General features: G+C 42.0%; 1 protein-coding gene across 1 annotated transcript in view; it reads left to right on the top strand.

Annotated features, from left to right (window-relative positions):
- The window catches only part of FSTL5 (follistatin like 5), a 578,210-nt gene that overhangs the window by 335,889 nt on the left and 223,147 nt on the right, over positions 1-19,174 (top strand). The window contains exon 5 of the mRNA XM_054990327.1: positions 8,102-8,298. Coding sequence (XP_054846302.1) covers positions 8,102-8,298 — 197 coding nt within the window. The remainder of the gene's footprint in view (positions 1-8,101; positions 8,299-19,174) is intronic.

The following is a 19,174-nucleotide window of genomic DNA, read 5'->3' as shown; positions in this document are numbered from 1 at the left end:
TGCGTGCACCCAGCGGGTGCAATGACATCACTCCTGGAAGTGATGTTGCACCACCTATGGGAGCGCTTCCACGATAATATCACTCCCAGAAGTCATCGCACAGGCACCAGAGTGTGTGTGTGAAGAAAGAGCATGCCACCGGCACAAGGTTAGTGCCAGCCCCCTCCCTCCCACAGGGAGGATATAGGGACCTCGCAACCCTTCTTACTGAGGATATCTAGATAAGATTGCTCTGTTCGATATGTATTATATCTTTGGGGGTTGGATTTATTTATGTTCCCTACAAATTAGGATTAGAATATTGCTCATTGAGATACCATAGAAAAATGATTTCCTTTTCCTTTTACTTATCCCATTTTGACATTAATTAATTTTATTTTGTTTGTCATGTGAGCACATACCAGAATAATACAGCTTTTATGGAACTTCCTAACACCCAGGAATCTGACAACAGTGGGAGTGTACAGTTTCCAATTAAACTGTGAATATCTTTACTATGCCATACAGAGAAGAACTGAGGGTACAGGGAAGAAAAAAAAAACTATCGCTTTGGTCAAAGAAATACAGAAAAATATGGACAGAGTAAAATGAATGTATCTTAATTATGACTGTTGAGAAAGGAAAATGAATTTATTATATGTGTATAAATTGCAAATGATGTACTCAGGGTTTTTTTTTACCTTCTCTTTTCTTATCGCAAACTATCAACAATATTGTACATTATGAGCATAATGATAGGCTTTCAGGCAGGTTGGTTAAATATTGACTTATTTGTATAGGTTTCTGGCTGAGATGGAAAGCATGCTGGATGGCTTCTTTACTAACATGACTGGAATTCTAATTCAAAATCAAGATGATGTGTAGAGCGAACAGGAACATGTTGAACGAAATTACTGCTATTATCATGTTGGAACACTGCAAACAGTTCCATTGAAATTGTATGCTTAAATGTTGCTTCTCTATCTAATATATTTCTTAAGAGGCGGGCTCTAGAAAGATAATGTTTCATGTTTATCTTACAGTTATTTGGATTTGTGAAAGGAATTATTTTGAGCAACGATTCACAAACTAAAAACATTTCCAGTATCTTTCCTGTCACTATCAAATAAGGTGACAGGACAATGTTCACTCAACTTTGTGCAAGCATATTTATGTGTCAGGGACAGTAAGAATGGGAAAGCAGAGGGCCTCTCCGCAAGCAGTCAGATGTTGTTGAAGTTTACCTCATATATTAAAAATAAAACTATGACAGCCACCTTCTTTGGAGTGATTGCTTTTGTTTTGTGAGCCCGTTTAATTCTTTCTAGTTTCAGTATAAAATAATTATCCCTACCTTTCTGACATGATTCAGTAATGATATTTCCACAGTATATTCTGTTATAGGTTGTCTGTCATCCTGTGTTAACAGACTGGGGGCCTAAGTATTGTCAGGGTTTCTCTGTTAATAATCTCCAGTTTTGCTCTGGTTGGCAAGAAGAAGCAAGAAAAAGGAATTTCATAATGTTGATAGATTTTTTGAAGGCATCCTCACGCTATGAAACTTTTGCTATGAAATTTCTACTTTTGACGATTTTTTTTTTTTTTTTGCTTTCCTGAGCTAAAATGCAGGCATTGGAGATTTTTTTTTAATAACAAAAAGAAAATCCCTCTGTAGAAACAGGTATCTTACCTACTTTAGTTTTTAATTCATTTCATTTCTAAAAATATGTGTATCCCACTATTCCCCAAAGGTTCAATGAACCAGCTACCAAAATGCTAAAATATGAGAAATACAATAAAATCATAAAGCACAAGTAAACAACATTAACGTGAATACAGCCTGACAGTTTAAAATTCATTTAAAATCTGAATGCAGTCTTCCTCATTATTCAACACAAAAACAACAGACCCAACAGAAATCCCTCTGAAAGTGGATTGTCTTGAACACTGGCCTCAAAATAGGCCGATCCTTTTCTGATTGGATTGCCCTTCGTTTCTGTTGCCCATATGATGGACAATAGTGTTGAAATATATTAGAATTAGTAGAAGCATTTGGCTGCAATGCTCAGGGGCTTCTTTTTCTTTCAGCCCTTTGATATAATCTCTGTGTGTAACAGTAAAGTGGGTGGCTGTACCCAGAAGTGGGGGAGGGTGGAGTATAAGTCGAATAAAATAAATAAATAAATGTACTAGTACCAAGGCAAGCAGCATTTTTATTTTAGCCATAAAGGTAGGCCTGGCAATCCAACTCAAGCCCTTATATGCTGTGTGGGGAATATTTCAAACTTGTTTCCAATGCCTTCACCCTATGATTCCTCAGAGGGTCATCCACTTGTCATTAATGTTGCTCACTGGAGGAGCTGGCCAGCTGTTGGAATACAAGTGTAGAGTTTTAAAACATGGAAGGGGAGGTTTCATAAGTGTGAGTTGGAAGAATTTTAAAGCCAGCACATACCATATGAAATTAATATAATTTGTTTATAAACAGCAGGCCCAAAGAATAAGCAATTTGGTAACTCAGCTGTCCTTGCTCTTCAATCCAACTAATACTGTCCAAGTGGCAGCATTTAGATGCTGTAATTTGCCAGAAAGACATGAAAAAGAGATACCACAATTGCGCATTAAGAGCAACAGATAGACTAGACTAGACTAGACTAGACTAGACTAGAATAGAATAGAATAGAATAGAATAGAATAGAATAGAATAAGGAACTCTGGACTTCCCACAGTACATTTTTCATTTCTAGTCAGTGGGTCTTTATAAATAGAATAATCCTATGAAGAGGAATTAACTCACCTAAATAGCCCAGGCAAGATGCATCTTGTTAGATCTTGGAAGCTAAGCAGGGTTAGCCTTGTTTAGTAATTAGATGAGAGACCTCCAAAGAAGACCAGGGTTGCTATGCAGAAGCAGGCAAAATGGCAAACCACCTCTGTTAGTCTCTTACCTTGAAAAGCTCAGCAGGGAGGGAATCACTACAAGTCAGCTATGACTTGACAGCACTCTCCACCACCAAGAAGAGTAACACTCTTCTAAGCCTATTGACTTCAGTGGACATGGGATAGTGTCACTTTGTTTAGGATGGCACTGTAAGACACTAAAGGTTGGACTATTAATTAGAGAGCAGTGGTTTTATTGTTGCTATTATTTCTTACTGAAATGCCTTTAAAGGTTATATGACAGCTGAAATTCAATAGAATAAATTCAGTCGAATATCAATTGTGAATCTAAATGCCAAACATAAGAGAGATCTATGAGTGAATCTTCTGCTTAATTCCGCCCCCCCCGCCCCCCCAAAAAACCCTGACATGCAACCATGGGATCTCTCTCAAGGTACTGCTTGTTTGGGGAGCAGCAATGAGATACAGGTAAGGGGGAAGCCTGTCTTGAAATTTTGCTTAAAAGTGATTCTGAAAACTGCAACTCTATCATCATTATGGAATTCAATTTCTGATGGTCATTCAGTTTCTGATGGTCATGCAACCTTTAAAGTTACTATAATTTCCCCCTTTTTAACCTTCAGCAATTTGCTTTACACTTTTTCGGGGCCAAGTTGATGATCTTTTCAATGCAGTGCAACAAAAGAGAATCTGAATTATATTCTTATACTTCTAAAGCCTAGATGGTCCTTGGAAATTCAACAGGGGGTGGATCTGTCATTATTGCATCTCTGTGCATTGAATTTCTGCTTCTCAAAAGGCCTTTAAAAGCCCTAGTGACTGGAGAAAATCCTATTTTTTTCCACAGATGTAGTTAGTAGGGTTGCCAGCTGCTCACCAATAACAGGCATACTTGCAGCAGTTTACCTCTTTGTCCATTAATCACCAGCTGATCAGCAGGAGAGAGGCAGGTGAGGAGGCACACTGCCCAGATGGGCACAAATGTGCCCAGAGCCATTTCGGATGACATCACATCTGGTGTGACCTAGAAGTGATGGTTTCGCACTGGGGCCAATTCTGCCTCACTTGGCCACAAACAAAGTAAAAATGCTATGTTTGTTGCTGACTGGGACAGAATTGGCCCCATTGTGACGCTGTCTCTTTCAGATCGTACTGAATGTGACATCATTAGCCAAGGGCATGGAGCATGCACTCCCATTGTACATGTGTGAAGATAAGTCCTTGCCACTCCCAATCCCCCCACCTCCCCAACTCCCAGTAATTACCTGAAGGGACCTGGCAACCCTAGTAGGTAGCCATGTTAACCCATTGCAAAATCAAAAAACAACAACCATGTAATACCATTAATTAAGACTACACAAAATAACACTGTCTTGATAAAAGGGAGTACGGGATTTTTGCTTTTGTACTCTGTTTTTGACTAGTTTCTTTGAAGATGGTGACATGCTGATTTTAAAACTCTGGATCAAAAGGCAAGTAATAAAGTATTGGTTTTAAGTGTCTCCATTATTTTTGCCTCACACATGGAGAAATCTACAACCCGGGGAACCAAAATCCCTTCTGGAGGAGAAAAGATCAGAAAAGATGTGGTATCACCCTTTTACATTTATTGGCCAAATGTAGGGAAAGCCCTAGAGAGGAGTGAGTTGTTTGAAACATCATGTTCTTGGCCTAGACATGAGCATAGCGTGACTACTTGAGTTGTTGGTATTTTAGAAAGTTTGCTGTTGCTTTTTTGCTCAAAAACATGATAGGTCAATTTCTAAGAAGATGACGACCGACTGACTTGATTGCCATCAATGAGAAGTGGCTTTGAGGTTCTGGATAGGGTTGGATGCAAGGTGTAAGAATGAGAGCAGAGTTAGAAATAATACTGTCACAAACACCTCTTGTTTTCAAGTATGATTTGGGAAATCCATCAGTCTCTACTTGATCTGAAAGCTGGACTGGTCTAGCTGTGCTCCCAACAGCAGCTGAAAAAAATAGTGGCTTAGTATGGCGGGTGGGACCAGCCAGGATTGGCGGTACACACTTTAAACTTGGAAGTGTGAGAGATGCACCAATGCTCCTAGAAATGGGGCCATGATTCCATAACCTGTCTTTAAAAATGTGTCAGGCTTGGCTAGGAGATTCTCTCAGACTCTCCATTCATCCCACACGGTTGTATGAGTTAAGGGTCTTTATTTAGATATAACTCCCTAGAAGTGCACTGTTACATAGAAATTGCCTGGCATGCTGAAGCAAAGTCTTCCCTGAGAGATTATATCTCCAGTCCCCTCCTCCCAGTTCAAACAAGTCATTTGAAGTCAGCAAAATGTCCTGCAAAGCTTACATTCTCAAGGTTGTTTCCCATACTGATAAGACCTCTCTACAAAGTGAAAGCAGAAAGCTACACTACAGGAAGAAAGCCCTCCCCCACCCCCAGTATATATGCATTCACAGTTATGGCATTACTTCCCCACCCCCATTTCCATCTATAACAGGATCACCCTTCCCTCGGTTTCTCTGGATAACGTTTGTGAAAAGCTTTGATGAGTTTTTTAGCCTTTACATCTTTAGCTTGAACCCATTCATTTTGACCCTGGTAAAAGTACTTCCATTTTATCAGGTAAAATAATTTTCCTCTTTTCCGTTTTGAGTCCAACACCTCTTTCACTTCATGATGAGGTTATCCATTCACCATGGGGAGGGGGGACTCCAGATTTGGGGTGCCAGGTGTTCGCCTCCGGGGCTTTCTTCAACAAGCTGCAGTGGAATATTGGGTGTATGTGTCTTAAATTCTTTGGCAGGTTGAGTTTAACAGCCACTCCATTTATTACTTTGAAGATTTTATAAGGTCCAATGTATTTCCATCCCAACTTTTTGCTTGGCTGTTCTCCCTTGAGATTTTTTGTGGACGCATAAACCTCATCTCTAGGTTTCAAATCCGGAGGGGGGGACATTTACGGTCTGCATGTTTTTTGTAATCCTGTTTGGCTTTTTCCAGGGTTTTTGCTATTAGATCCCACTGTTCCATGATAGAGTTCCACCAAGTGCTGAGCTCTCCCCCCCACTCCCGGGCGGGGGTCTTTCACAAATGACAAGGGCTTGCCTTCAAAGCCCTGTGTGATCTTGAATGGGGGTGCTCCCATAGAGATATGAACGCTATTGTTGTAACAATGTGCTACAAATGCTAGGAAATCAGTCCAATTATCATGTTGATAATCAATGTAACACCTTAAAAATTGCTCCGGGACTTGATGAACCCTTTCGGATTGCCCGTCTGTCTTGAGATGGTACACTGAACTCAACCTTTGAGTAATGCCCGTACTTCCATCAGCTCTCGCCAAAACTTGGCAACGAATGGTTGGCCGCGATCCAATATTACTTTGTCAAGAAATGAATGGAGTCTTACTACATGCTGCATGAACAATGTGGTGAACTTTTTGGCTGTCAGCAACTTAGAGCATGGAATGAAATGGACTTGTTTGGAAAACAAATCCACTACCACCCAAATCACTGTTTTCCCTTTGTTCAGCGGAAGGTCAGTGATAAAGTCCATGGATACTACATGGTGTGTGTGTGTGTGGGGGGGGGTTCTAGAGGCAAAGTGTCAGGCCTGGCTAGGGGATTCTCTCAGACTTTCCATTCATCCAACACAGTTGGATGAGTTAAGGGTCTTTATTCAGATATAACTCCCTAGAAGTGCACTGTTACATAGAAATTGCCTGGAACACTGAAGCAAATTCTTCCCTGAGAGATTATACTCCCAGTCCCCTCCTCCCAGTTCAAACAAGTCATTTGAAGTCAGCAAAAAGTCCTGCAAAGCTTACGTGCCGTTTCCCTCTATGCAAAGCGAAAGCCCATCCCTCCCCCAGTATATATGCTTTCACAGTTATGGCAGGCAGGCTGGCTTGCCTGCCTGACAAAGGGCACATCAGGGCATTGCCACTAGTTCCTGTGCTAGCTGAAATCACTGTATGCATAATGTTAAGGTTGCCAGCCTCCATATGGGACCTGGAGATATACCTGAATTACAACTCCTCTCCAAACTACAGAGATCAGTTCCCCTGGAGAAAACAGCTGCTTTGGAGGGCAGACTCTATGGTATTAAACCCCAAAGAAGTTCCCTCGCCTCCTCAAACTCCACCGTCTCCAGGCTCTCCTCCCAAATCTCCAGGAATTTCCTAACATGGAATTGGTAACTCTACATGATGTCTTTGTGCTATTCTCATCTTGTTTTTGGCTCTTAAGGTCGATATAGATTTCATGTACATTTGCCTAGCTCATGGAACCCAGTCCATATTTCTGTTGTGAATTGGTTCAGGCAAGTTCCTTCTAGCTTAATTCATAATAATTGTGAGCAATTTAATCTAAAGAGTGATGTTGTCTGCTCTACCTGAATTCATTTGTCATACATTTCAGAGTATGATAGTACTTAATTGCTACTTTTAAATAGATAATGGAAGTAACTGATGGCTTTTAATTATGGTTTTTTTTCTTATATATATCATAATTTATGTGAATGAAACTTGACACGTTGATGATGACAGTTTTCTAACTCCCACTTCTACTTCTGTTTAGTGAGCCTTATTAGCTCTAGTAATTGACCCATTCTTCATACTTGAGAACTGAAATGATTTTCAAAGACATATGAAAAATGTCATCATTAGGAAGTGATTGAATTCTGTGAATAAAGCTTGCATGCATAACGATTACCTAGATAATGGTATTGACATTTTAAAGTAGAAAATTGAACTCTTGTTGAGTAAGTTCAATGGAACTTCCAGTTTTCTTCCAAACAGAAATTGAAGGTATCTTTTGAATGATATTCACCTGTTTTGCATCAACTGAAATTACTCTCAAACTTCAGAGTATAGTTTTTGTTTAATATTTCTATTTATGCCCTGGAATGGGCCTAGAACTCTTCTAGAAAGCAATAGCTTCATCTGGGCATGTGTTCAGTTGCTACCAGAAAGATGGCCCTCATATCTGAGCACACTGTGATCTTCACAGGGCTGTTCTAGAAATCCCAGTCAAATTCCAAAATTGATCATAGCAGCCATCTTCTCTTTTGCATCTGCTTGGGTTTTTGATTGATCCGAACATATTCAGAAATGCTTAAGGAACACAAATAATCTGTAACATCTGTTTACAGTAACTCTCAAACTGTTTTCTGTAAAAAAACATTTTGCCCCTCATGTTAGTTTAAATAATCTTAAATATGGCATTAACTTGGCAGGGGACAACTGCAAATCTATTGACTACAACAAGATGAAAAATTTTCTGCTGGATCTACAGAACAGAAGATACCTTTTGCAAGCAAGAGAAAGAAATGTTGAAGATAAATTGGCTCTGAAGAAATTATTGGTGGATCAGATGTTTAAATATTATGATTCAGACAACAATGGCCTTGTGGATAGTAATGAACTGACGCAGGTAAGTGCTTTTCTTTCATTTTCGTTACCAAGTGTGCCTTGCATTGAGCTTTTGATTAAGTTGAGACAATCTTCGTAAACTGTGACAATGTAATAGGATCTCACCAGGCTCATCTGTTTTAGATAATAATTACAGCACAATGGCAGGAAATGTGGAAGAAGTTTGAACAACTCATCTGTGGAGACTGAGAGACAAGACACCTATTAGGAAAAGTATATAAAATCTTATTGTGATATGAAACACAATCAGAACAGGTCAAAAATTGTATGATTAATTGGATGCAAAACTTTGGTGAAAATATCTCAGTGAGTCAGTGGGAAAATTTATGGACTAAACAAAATTAAACTTACAGATTGTCAAATATTGGTATAAAATGTTTTTTTAGATGGTATATCACTCCTAAGGATATTGCAAAAACTGGTAAGGATTATAGCAGAAAGTGTTGGAAATACCAATGTATGGAAGCAACTTTCTATCATTTGTGGTGGACATGTAAGATTGCAAGAGGACAGTTGATAAAAATACATGAGGAGATGCAAAAGATATTGAAGTTTTGCTTTGCACTGGACCTTAAATATATATTATTAAATATTTTACCAAGCACCATAATAAAAGAGCATAACAAACTTATTAAATATATGGTGACAGCAGCAAGAGTAGTATATGCAACAAAATGGAAGGCAGAATCTTGTTCAGACATGACTGATTACATGAAAAAATTGTGTGAATGTGTGTCAATGGCAAAATTAACTTCTTATATGCATAACAGACCAAACCAAGAATGTCAAGAAAAATGGAAAGGTTTTTTTGAATATGTAGCTGTAAACCAAGGAGAACCTAAATATAAGTGATATTAAAATAGATCAAGTGCTAAGCTAAATAGTTAAGTTGCATGTTAACGTGCTAAACAAAATAAGATTGAATATAATGTTGAATATAAAATATAAAACGTAAAGCATCTTAAGTATGTATGGGACGGAGAGAGGGAACATTATGTAGTTTCATTAATCTGATTCTATTGTATTTTATTTGTATGTTGTTTATTTAACATCTCACTCATTGTTTAAAAATAAAAAAAAATTAAAAAGTGGAAAAAGAAAAACAATGTCCTTGCCACCATAAAGTCAGGAAATGTGTGTTCAGCAACGTGGCTAAGACCTGGAAGCAGCACCTGTTCCCCAGTTTATGAGAGCACATTTTCTGGGCAGTATACCCTGAACAGAAGAGTTTCTAGAAACATACAACAACAACAAAAGTCTTCCAGGAGAGATTTCTGTGAGATGTTAGACTGTATCAGCAAATTTGATTCCCTAAATTTAGATCTTAATTGGAACCATGAGTTTGTTTCTCTTAAAAGATGGTGAATGAGCACAGGAAAGTTAGGAAGTTTATGTTGTTACCAATTAGTGCTGTTGTGATTTGTATCTGTGTGTATAAATGTCACAGACCTCTTGCATTTCATGGACATTTGACTGTTTACAGTTTCTCCATTCTCTGCTTACGTGAGTGTATTAAATATAAATGCCAGTGGAGGGTAATATTATATGCATCTGATGAACTGAGCCGGAGTACACACATTTTATGCAAGAATAATCTTTATGGCATATAACGAAGGAACAGCAAAGAAGAATTTTGTGTCATTTGATCACTGCTGAACTTTGGTGTTTATTTGTAGTCTTTTTGTATACTAGAAGCCTAAATATGAGTTGCTCAGTTCTATGGCAGTATGGGCTACCTAACTCTGTCTGCATTGTGGCTGTAAGAGTTGAAGAAAAACCACTTCTGGTTCCCCAGTTTAGTACTATTGGTTCCCTAGTTTAGTAATATTCCATCAATTATGGTGCACTGATTGAGTCTAGTCTTTCTAAAAAAAACAGTTTTCCTTTTTGCTCTGTGTGAAGAAAAGCCATTCTGTTTGTGGAGTTAACTTTCTATGGGCTGCAGAGGGGAGGGGCCAGTTCTGGGGTAGAATGTGATTGGAGGGAGAGCAAGTCAGTTGGTGGAGGGGAGTTGGAAGTTGACAGTTGGTGGCTGGAGAGTTGAGGGAGAGATGGCTCTGAGGGGAGATGTAGATCTAATGTAACCGCAGGTATCAAAAGATTGGCCCTTCCCTACACAACATCAAATTAGGGCATGAGGGAGATAGAGTAGGGGTTTCTTTTTAGTTTGTATTATTCCTTCCATTCACTGTATATTTGCCTGTGTATAGTTAGCAGTTAAATAAATGATTTTTGGAATTTATGAAGGAAGAAAGCTCTTCTGTTCCACATAGTCCCCCAACCACTTGGGCCCACTAGCAGAGGAGGGAGGTTAGGAAGCTGTCCTGCCTAACCAGGACCCCATACAGGGACAATGGTGGCAGCAACTATCCGGAGACAGGAAAGGGAGACAGCCCCTTCAGGTGCCTGGCCAGAGGCGAAAAAGGGAGAGGTAGGCAGAGCAGGGTCTACCAGTGGGAGGAAAGGCCCCATTTCGCCACACCCTGTTTTCACAGTAGATGTCTCATCTTGATCATTTATCATAGATTTGGTATGCTCCACTTTCCATTCAGCATACAACCCTTACTGCTACTGTTTCCCACTTAGTGTCTCTAGTGCAACTGGCTTACATTCAGCTAAAAGAAACTCTCAAATTCAGGCAAGGACCCACACACAACTAATGAAGGACCTTCCACTGCATGATGAGGTATTGAGGCAAGCATAGAGAGAACACAGAGTTTAGGACAGAGTGAAAAAAAAGAATTATACTTACAGGGAATACTACAAATATCTAGATGAAGGTTAGAAAATCTCAAAGAGTCGAATAATAACAGAACTAAGTACAATTATGGAGCAAGTTACTTGCAGCCATTATTCAAAGCTAATTACAAGAGGAGAAGGGAGGAAAGGGGAGGAGCTAAAAGAAGAAATAGTAGGAAACAGATAGCTATTGATCCAGATGTCCAGCTGGATCCAGCACAGAGTTGGAGGTCTGGGCAGCTGGGCAGCAAGTGACTCGAAAGTGGGGGAAAGAAGCAGGGTCAATTCTCATTGTCTCAGATGAGGGCCCTTCAGCTACACAAACATGGGCAGTTTGGGAGCCACTAAAAATAACAATGTGGGGGAGGATTTGGTCCCCAGGTGTTGGACAATTGGCATTGCCAGAAAACGAAATGCTCTTTTCTTTTGAAATTTGGAAAGAGGGGAGAGACTCAGGTAGAGGACTTAGTAAGTATACTGACTAGAGTTGGGCACGGACTAAAAAATGGACCCAAAGTTGGCACAGAGTTCCCCAGTTCAGTGTTCACAAATAGGCAGGTTGTGAGACGTGCATTTTTTTTCCAGTAAAACAATCACTGGGTCAATTGTGCTAGACTTACCTGGCCATGAGGTAGGACATCCTGGGAGGTGATGTGGCCAGCTGCCCCAAACGAACGTGAGGCTGCAGCAGCTAGATGCTTTGTTCTCCATGTTATTGTCTCCCAATGCACAGTGGGCTACTTATCTTGACTTAGTTACTATTCAGTTTAATTCTTTTTAAAAAATCTGGAAAAGGCAAAATGATGTTGGGATGTCATGGTTTATTCTCCAATTTGAAAGCTCTGCTTAATTTGATATTTTTAACATTCTGGAAAATTACAAAAGGAACAGAGGGAAATTTCTTTGCCTACCACAATATTATTCCATTTCCTAAAAGAATCCCAGAGTTATAGCTTTGTGGGAGTTTAATCAAAGATCTTGTGTCTTCGATTTGAAGCAAATATCACCTGTACAAATATTCTCTTAACACTAGAAATAAAAGGTCCTGTAGATATTTAGTGAACTCTGTTTGTACGTTACAGGAACTGGAATATAAATCCATCTTTATTTCTAAAACAAACAGAAGCTGGTCATTTCAACCTAGTCTCTGTGTGTACACTAGAAATCCAGCATATCATTTTACATGAGTGACAGCTTTTGTGTAAGAGTGATCAGGCAGGCAGAGTAGCACTGCAAATCGTGAGCAAGAAATAGTTGCTAAACATCATAGGTAAAGTTGATTATAGCAGAGACAAGGCAGTGTCCTTTAGCGTCCTTTCATTGTTCTTTATTAAGAGCATTTGCATTGTTGCTTAAACTTGGTATTTAGATAATATTGCTATGTAAGTCACTTTTTTTACTGTTGTATTACCATGGAACCCAATGCACAGTTTATCCCTTTGTAGAAATTAAAGTCTGGATAAAAGGAAATAGAAACATTTTTTTTTAAATTTCTTCTTCTAGACTATCATGGACTCACGATCACAGTAAGGATCACTCCTTGGCCAGACCCAGGAGTGTACTCTTTATCTGAGAATGACCTGGATGAGCTAGTGTTAGGGTTGCCAGGTCTCTCACTAGGGCAGGAGACTTCCTGGCAATACACGTTGTAGCTTGCTGGTACCTCAAATGCTGGTGAGAAAAAAAATGGCTGGAAATGGATGCAAAAACAAGTAGTGATATTATGACACTGGGGGCACTCTAGAGTTTTAAAAAACTCTATGGTTTAACCATAGAAGTTTTTGCAAATCCTGGATCTTCCCACAATGTCATGTTGACAGTTTTAGTTTTCACCAGAGATGACATTGTATGCCAACTTGATGCTGGTCCTTGCCCTCTGAAACCTCCCAGGGGTGCCAGCCTGTGGCCTGGCAACTCTAGCCAGGGCCCATACTGTGGGAATATAAGAGGGCTCAGTGATACCTGGGGCCACCAGATTCCCTCAGATCCTGAGCCCCTAGATCCTGAGGCCTCAAAGGACGGCCTGCCCTTGAAGCATCAGCTCCAGATGATGTTGCAAAATTGTCAGACCTCCAAGGTAGCCAATTCCCTTCTTCATAGATCCAGACCATGGACCATTAGTCAAACCAGCTTCTCCTCCAGCCATCAGGACCAGTGAAGACAGCAGGCCTGTGAGGAAGCAGCACAGTGATGATGAAACAGCAGCCTGGTGGCCCATGTTCCTGTTACTGATCCAGAGCACTGCCCAGGCATTGAATATGTATGGTTCTTCACAGGATCAGCACTAAAGACCTAGCTGTATGAAGCCCAGAAACAGGCGAGGGCTCTTGCTGCTTAGGGTATTGAAACCCATGGCTAAATTGAAAGGCTTGCTTGTTCAACCAGTTCTCATGGCCAGGATGTTGCTGCTTGACCATGTGAGCCCAGATAAACCCAGATAGCTTTCTTGCCCTCAGTACTCCTCTGAAGACAAGTTCCAGCCTCCAGCTGCTGCGCAGATCACAGTGCGTTCAAATCTGTAGTCCAGCTCAGAACCTTGTTTCTGGTCAGAATAATTGTGGTTTGACATCAGAGTCTATAGGGGAAAAAACATAGTCATTGACCAGGTATAATTTTTATGGAGCCTGTACAAATTTTTAAGATGCTCCAAATGCTTTATATCACATACAAACAATCTTATAAGTGAAAAATACCTATTATATTTCTGAAATGTCATAAATTGACCATATCATGGTAATAGGGCTGCCAGACCCCCGGTGGGGGCGGGGGTCCCCCGCCCCCACCCTCCCCCGCCCCCACCTCCCTGGCCAGCGGGGGGGGGGGGCGGCGCACCTTCAATGCACGCCCCCTGCAGTGCTGCACACCCCTGCACACAGCAGCAGCCAGGATCAGGCCTGTTTTGGCCTGGATCGGGGCCCCTGTGGAGCGCGGGAGTGTTCCTGTGCTCCACAAGGGCCCACAACGGACCCAATCCATGCCAAAATGGGCCTGATCCACACCAAGACGGGCACGGATCGGGCCCGTTGTGGGCCCCTGCGGAGCGCAGGAACACTCCCATGCTCCACAGGGGCCTTAAACAGGCCCGATCCGTGCCAAAACGGCCCGGTCCGTGCCAAAATGAGCACAGATTGGGCCCGTTTTGGCATGGATTGGGCCTGTTGTGGGCCCCTGCAGAGCGTAGGAACGTGCCCAAACAGGCTGCGTGGTGACATCACTAAGTGATGTCATTCCGCTTGCAGGAGTGTGTGCATGCTCCACACGCACCCCCCCCCCCAGGTAAGAGCCAGGCCCCAATCTCCCACTGGGAGATCGAAGGGGCCTGGCAACCCTACATGGTAATGAGCCCAAGTCAAGCCCATCTGGACATTGTTAAAGTTAACCTAAGAGCAAAGTTAAGGAAGCCCTAGCCTTCAGTTTGCAAGACTTGAGCAATGCTGTTAATGATAGGACGGTTTGGAGGCCATTAATTTATAGGGTTGCCATAAGTTGGAAGGAATTTCACAGCACATAATACACAAAAGCAAAAAGTTGCAGGAAAACATATGTACGTTGGGAAGGTTTTTTTCCAGTTGTGTCTGAAGATACACAAATATATGTCTCCCTGTGTGTGAAATGTGTATGTATCTCCAAACACAACTGAAAAACTCCCCACGTACATTTTTTAATAAAAATGTTTTTCTGCCTCATATTGCTTTTAGATTTTTTGTTTTTGTTGTCCCCTTCCCCAGTTTTAATTTTTGTCGTTGTGACAGTTACCCATTTCCCCTCCGATGCTTAGGCATTGACTATCCTTGCTGTTCACCTGGATATCATGTCAGGCAAACGGGGGGGGGGTATATTTTCCAGTGTTCCAATGGCTCCAATCATGCCAAAATAGTTTTTTTCCTTCTTTCTACTTGTTTCTCTGCAGCTGCTAGCTGAACTCTCCTAGTAAGGAAGGTTGTGAGAGAAGAGGAGAAGGTAGAATCAAGGTGGATACTCTTTTTGACAGTCTCCCTTGTGTGTGATACAAGTCATGAAAGCAATTACAATTTCTTGCATAGTTGTAAATTCAATTTCAGTTATTACAAGTGTCTAAGTGACTCCTTAATTCTTTTTTTTTAAGGTTTTTATTGAGAAGATTATTCACATACAATAGTTATAAAGATACATATGAAAAAGAACATATATCGTAACAAATTTTACTATATTAACTATATACATAGAATCCAATTTTCTAGCACTTACGATGTTTACTTTTGTTTCTTTTATTTTTCTAATGTTTTTAATTGTGTTGATTTTGACATTGTTGTACCTTCACATTTGTTTAGTTTTATGAGTTGAGAATTATTTGGTATGGCTGCTTTGGAGTTTATACTTCATTTTTGATAACATATTCAAAAAAAGGTAACCATTTGTTATAAAATACTGCCATTTTAGGATATGTTAGATTGTTGTAGACAGTCTGTTATTTTTTTGGGTAATAAAATGGTTCCATACTTTCGAGAATCGTTGGTTGATGGTGGTGTTTGTTTATTCCAATGTGAGCCTATCACATTTTTTGGTGCTCCTAACAAACTGGCTATGAGATTGCATCTTATAGGGATATTGAGATTTTGCCGTTGTTCCAAGAAAATTAGCTGTGGTGAAAGTGGAATTTTGTAGTCAGTTATGTTATATATGTGTTGTAGCACCTCCTGCCAAAATTTGTTTATTATTGGGCATTGCCACCAGCCATGTGCATGTTTCAATTTCTCCACATTTTCTCCAGCACATGGGAAAATATGATGATGTAATTGCAGCTAGTTTTTTTGGTGTATGGTACCACCATATTATGATTTTATATGTTTGGTGTTGATTTCTTGAGATTTGAGTAATTTTGATGTCCAGATTTTTTCCCCCATTGGTCAATTGTTAATGGCATGCCATAGTCCTGTTGTCATTTTGTTTGGAAGTTGATCTAAGTTTGCTGATTTGGATGATAGTTTTGTAAATTTTGGAGATAAGACCTTTCCTGGTTGGATCTGGCTGGTCTAATATGTTCTTAAAGTCTGATTTCAGTTTGTGTAGTATATCCATTAACCATATTTGTGCAGCCATATGAGAGAGACTGTAGGAGTCCCAAACTTTGAGTATTTTGTTTTTATCTGAGATGGAGGGGGAACTACATTTACTCCACAATAATTCTTGTATTGTCATGGGATGATGGAGAGGTTTCAAAATTTGTAACCAGTCTTCTTATTCTTTTCTCCATAGCATTTGTATTGTGTTTGTAAGGTGGATAGTGTTTGCATATGACATTAAGTCTAGGTAGTTGAAGCCTTCATTGGTAGTTTTCTGTCTCAGGACTTGGAAGGAGATTCTCAGACGTTTATAGTTCCATAGGAAACTATTGAGTATGGACTGGCATTGTTTCACTGTTTCTGTTTGTAGTGATATTGGGATGGCACGGAAAATGAAGATTATTTTTGGAAGAACAAACACTTTGACTAAATGATATCAGTTGGACCATGAGTTTTGCTGTTTGTTCCATTTGAATAAATATATTTTTATTTCTTTGCTTTTCTGAGCATGGTTATATTTTATTAGATGATTCAGGTTAAAGGGGGGTATTAACTCCAAGATACAGAAAGTAATTGCAACCCCAGCCGGAAGTAAGAGACAGACACAGGCTTGGATTAAAGGGCTGTTTATTAAAATGACCATAAAGGTAAAGCACGGCAAGAGCTAACTAAGCGGTACTGGTCAAGCCACGGGATCAGCCCACTGACCACCGCCTTGCCTGTCTGGGCGAACCCCAGTGCCCCGGGTGTAGGCCATCTCACGAATGGCTGCAACCCGGCCAGCCAGGCCATGGATCCCTCCTCAAGCACCTGTTACACCCCAGCCGTCTAGCATGAGGTTAGGCCTTGTACCTGGGGATCCCCTCAGGCGTCTGCCCGTGCAACGGTATCCGCCACAAGCATACCACCCTAATGGCAGACCCTGTTCCCCACCCTTGGGGAAATGCCACAGGGGCTCACCGGCCCACACCCTATTCCCAAAATCTCCTGCCACCACAAGGGTCAAGCCTCTGCTTAGACCCTTGTGCCCCACAAGTGGCCTAGAGCCACCCGAAGCCCTTGCTGCAGGTCATCTAAAAATATATCATTGCCCTCAGGTGACAGGTAGACACGATCACCTCTGTAGAGGTGGGCAAATTGGGCCCTAATCTTGGGGTGTGGCAAATAAATGCCCAAGCCTTGCCCCAAAGACCTCTTAATGGCGAGGTTAGCCTTACGTCGGGCCCTCTCTATCGCCCTGGGATCTAAGGCTTCCCGCCAAACTCGTCATTGTAGCGTCTCTGACCATACTATAAGCATGCCCGGCCATCGGCTGCTTACATAACTCAGGTCCTCAGCTACTTGCATTGACAGGGCCTTACCCTATACCAGCCCCAGGTCATTACCACCAAGGTGAATGACCACAATGTGTGGGGGAGGACCCTTCCATCCCCTAAACAAGAGGGGCAGCAGGCCGGGCCATCTGAGGCCACGCCGGCCCTGCCACTCCACAGTGGCCACAGTGCTCAAACCCAGCTGGGATCCAATCAGCGTTCTCTTGGCTTGATTGGCCGCCCAGAACACCATACTGTGGCCACAAATCAGGATCCTCTTCCTCGCATGGCCCAACACTGCACCTGAGGAAAGAGCAATTAGTTCGCCATTTAAAAATGAGGCAGGGGCCGGATATAGGACCGAAACGCCCTCGACCGCCACCTGCCCACTCTCTGAATTGCCTGCTGAGGGTACCCCATAGCAGCCGCTGTCAAGGTCGCCCCAATCCAGAAGGAGTGGGTGCTGAATTTGACCCCTGTCAGGCCAATTTTCTTAAGAGCCCTCTCTGTCACTGCCCCAAACTGAAACTTAGTTAATGGGGACTGATCTTCGTGGCAGAATAAGACCCCTTGGTCATCCCCATGAAGCGTGACATACTCCCTGAGGGCCTTAACAGGGCACAGCTCCTGCTCAGCGCAGGGGCCCAAAAGCAAGGTGCTCACCCGCTGCCGCTGGTCCATCTTGGACCGTCTAATCCCAATGGAGACTTTGTCCCCAACAAATTTAATGTCTTGGGTGGTCAAGGCCCGGCCAGAAGCATCCGTATGCGATGAGGCCACCAGCTCACTGACTCGCAGGGCCCCAAAGAATGCCGTTAAGGAAGCAGCGTGGAAAAGCTTCTGTTCAAACGCCGAAGAGCATACTTGTGCCCACACAGTCCTCAACCCCTTCAACACTAATGGGGAGATGGGCTGCCTAGGGTCACTTGGCATTTTTATCTCCTTGGCCCAGCCTTCCAGCATCTTTCGAATCCTAAAAACACCTGTGAATTCAGGTAAGCCACGTGCTTTGCTGGCAAAGGCCAAAGCAGCCAGCTGTCCCCTGATAGACTTCACAGCAAGGCCCCGCCCCCGCTGCACTACACAAAAGTGCATCAGGTGCTCAGGCGGGATGGGCCACGACTGCTGGAGCCCCGCCGATGCCCTAAACTGATAAAGCTGCCCTACCGCATGGTCATAGGCCCGGCGTGTACTGGGGGCAATGGACAGCTGGATCGCTCTATTTACTTCCGCCATCCAAGCTCCCATAGCTCCTGGGGCATCCTCGCTGGTTGCCTGTCGGCCCAGGGGGCAAGCTGCCAGAATCGTTCCATCTATTGGCAAGACAAAGCATCTGCCACACCATTGTTAACACCTGGAACGTGTCTGGCCCTAAACAAAATGTTCATCTGCAAATATTTCAATGTAATGGCCCTTACCAGCCTCATCACCCTGGGGGATCTAGATGCCATGGTGTTGACCACATGCCGTACAACCAAGTTGTCGCACCAAAAGTGGACAGCTTGGTTCACCAATTGTGATCCCCAAAGCCACACGGCCACTAACAAGGGAAAGAACTCCAGAAATGTAAGGTCTTTGGACAATCCCTGGGCTACCCAATCTATGGGCCATTGGTCAGCACACCAATGCCCCCTGAAAAAGACTCCAAAGCCTGTAGACCCGGAGGCATCCGAGGTAACCTGGAGTTCTGCTTCTAACAACAGATCCTCCCTTCAGAAGGTCACCCCATTAAAGGTGGTAAGGAATTCCTTCCACACCAATAAATCACCCCGCATACCTTTGG

The sequence above is a fragment of the Eublepharis macularius genome, chromosome 10, assembly GCF_028583425.1.
Source record: "Eublepharis macularius isolate TG4126 chromosome 10, MPM_Emac_v1.0, whole genome shotgun sequence".
NCBI classification, from domain to species: Eukaryota; Metazoa; Chordata; class Lepidosauria; order Squamata; family Eublepharidae; genus Eublepharis; species Eublepharis macularius.
The sequence above is the reverse complement of the archived record's forward strand: the minus strand, read 5'-3'. Positions and strand labels throughout refer to the sequence as shown.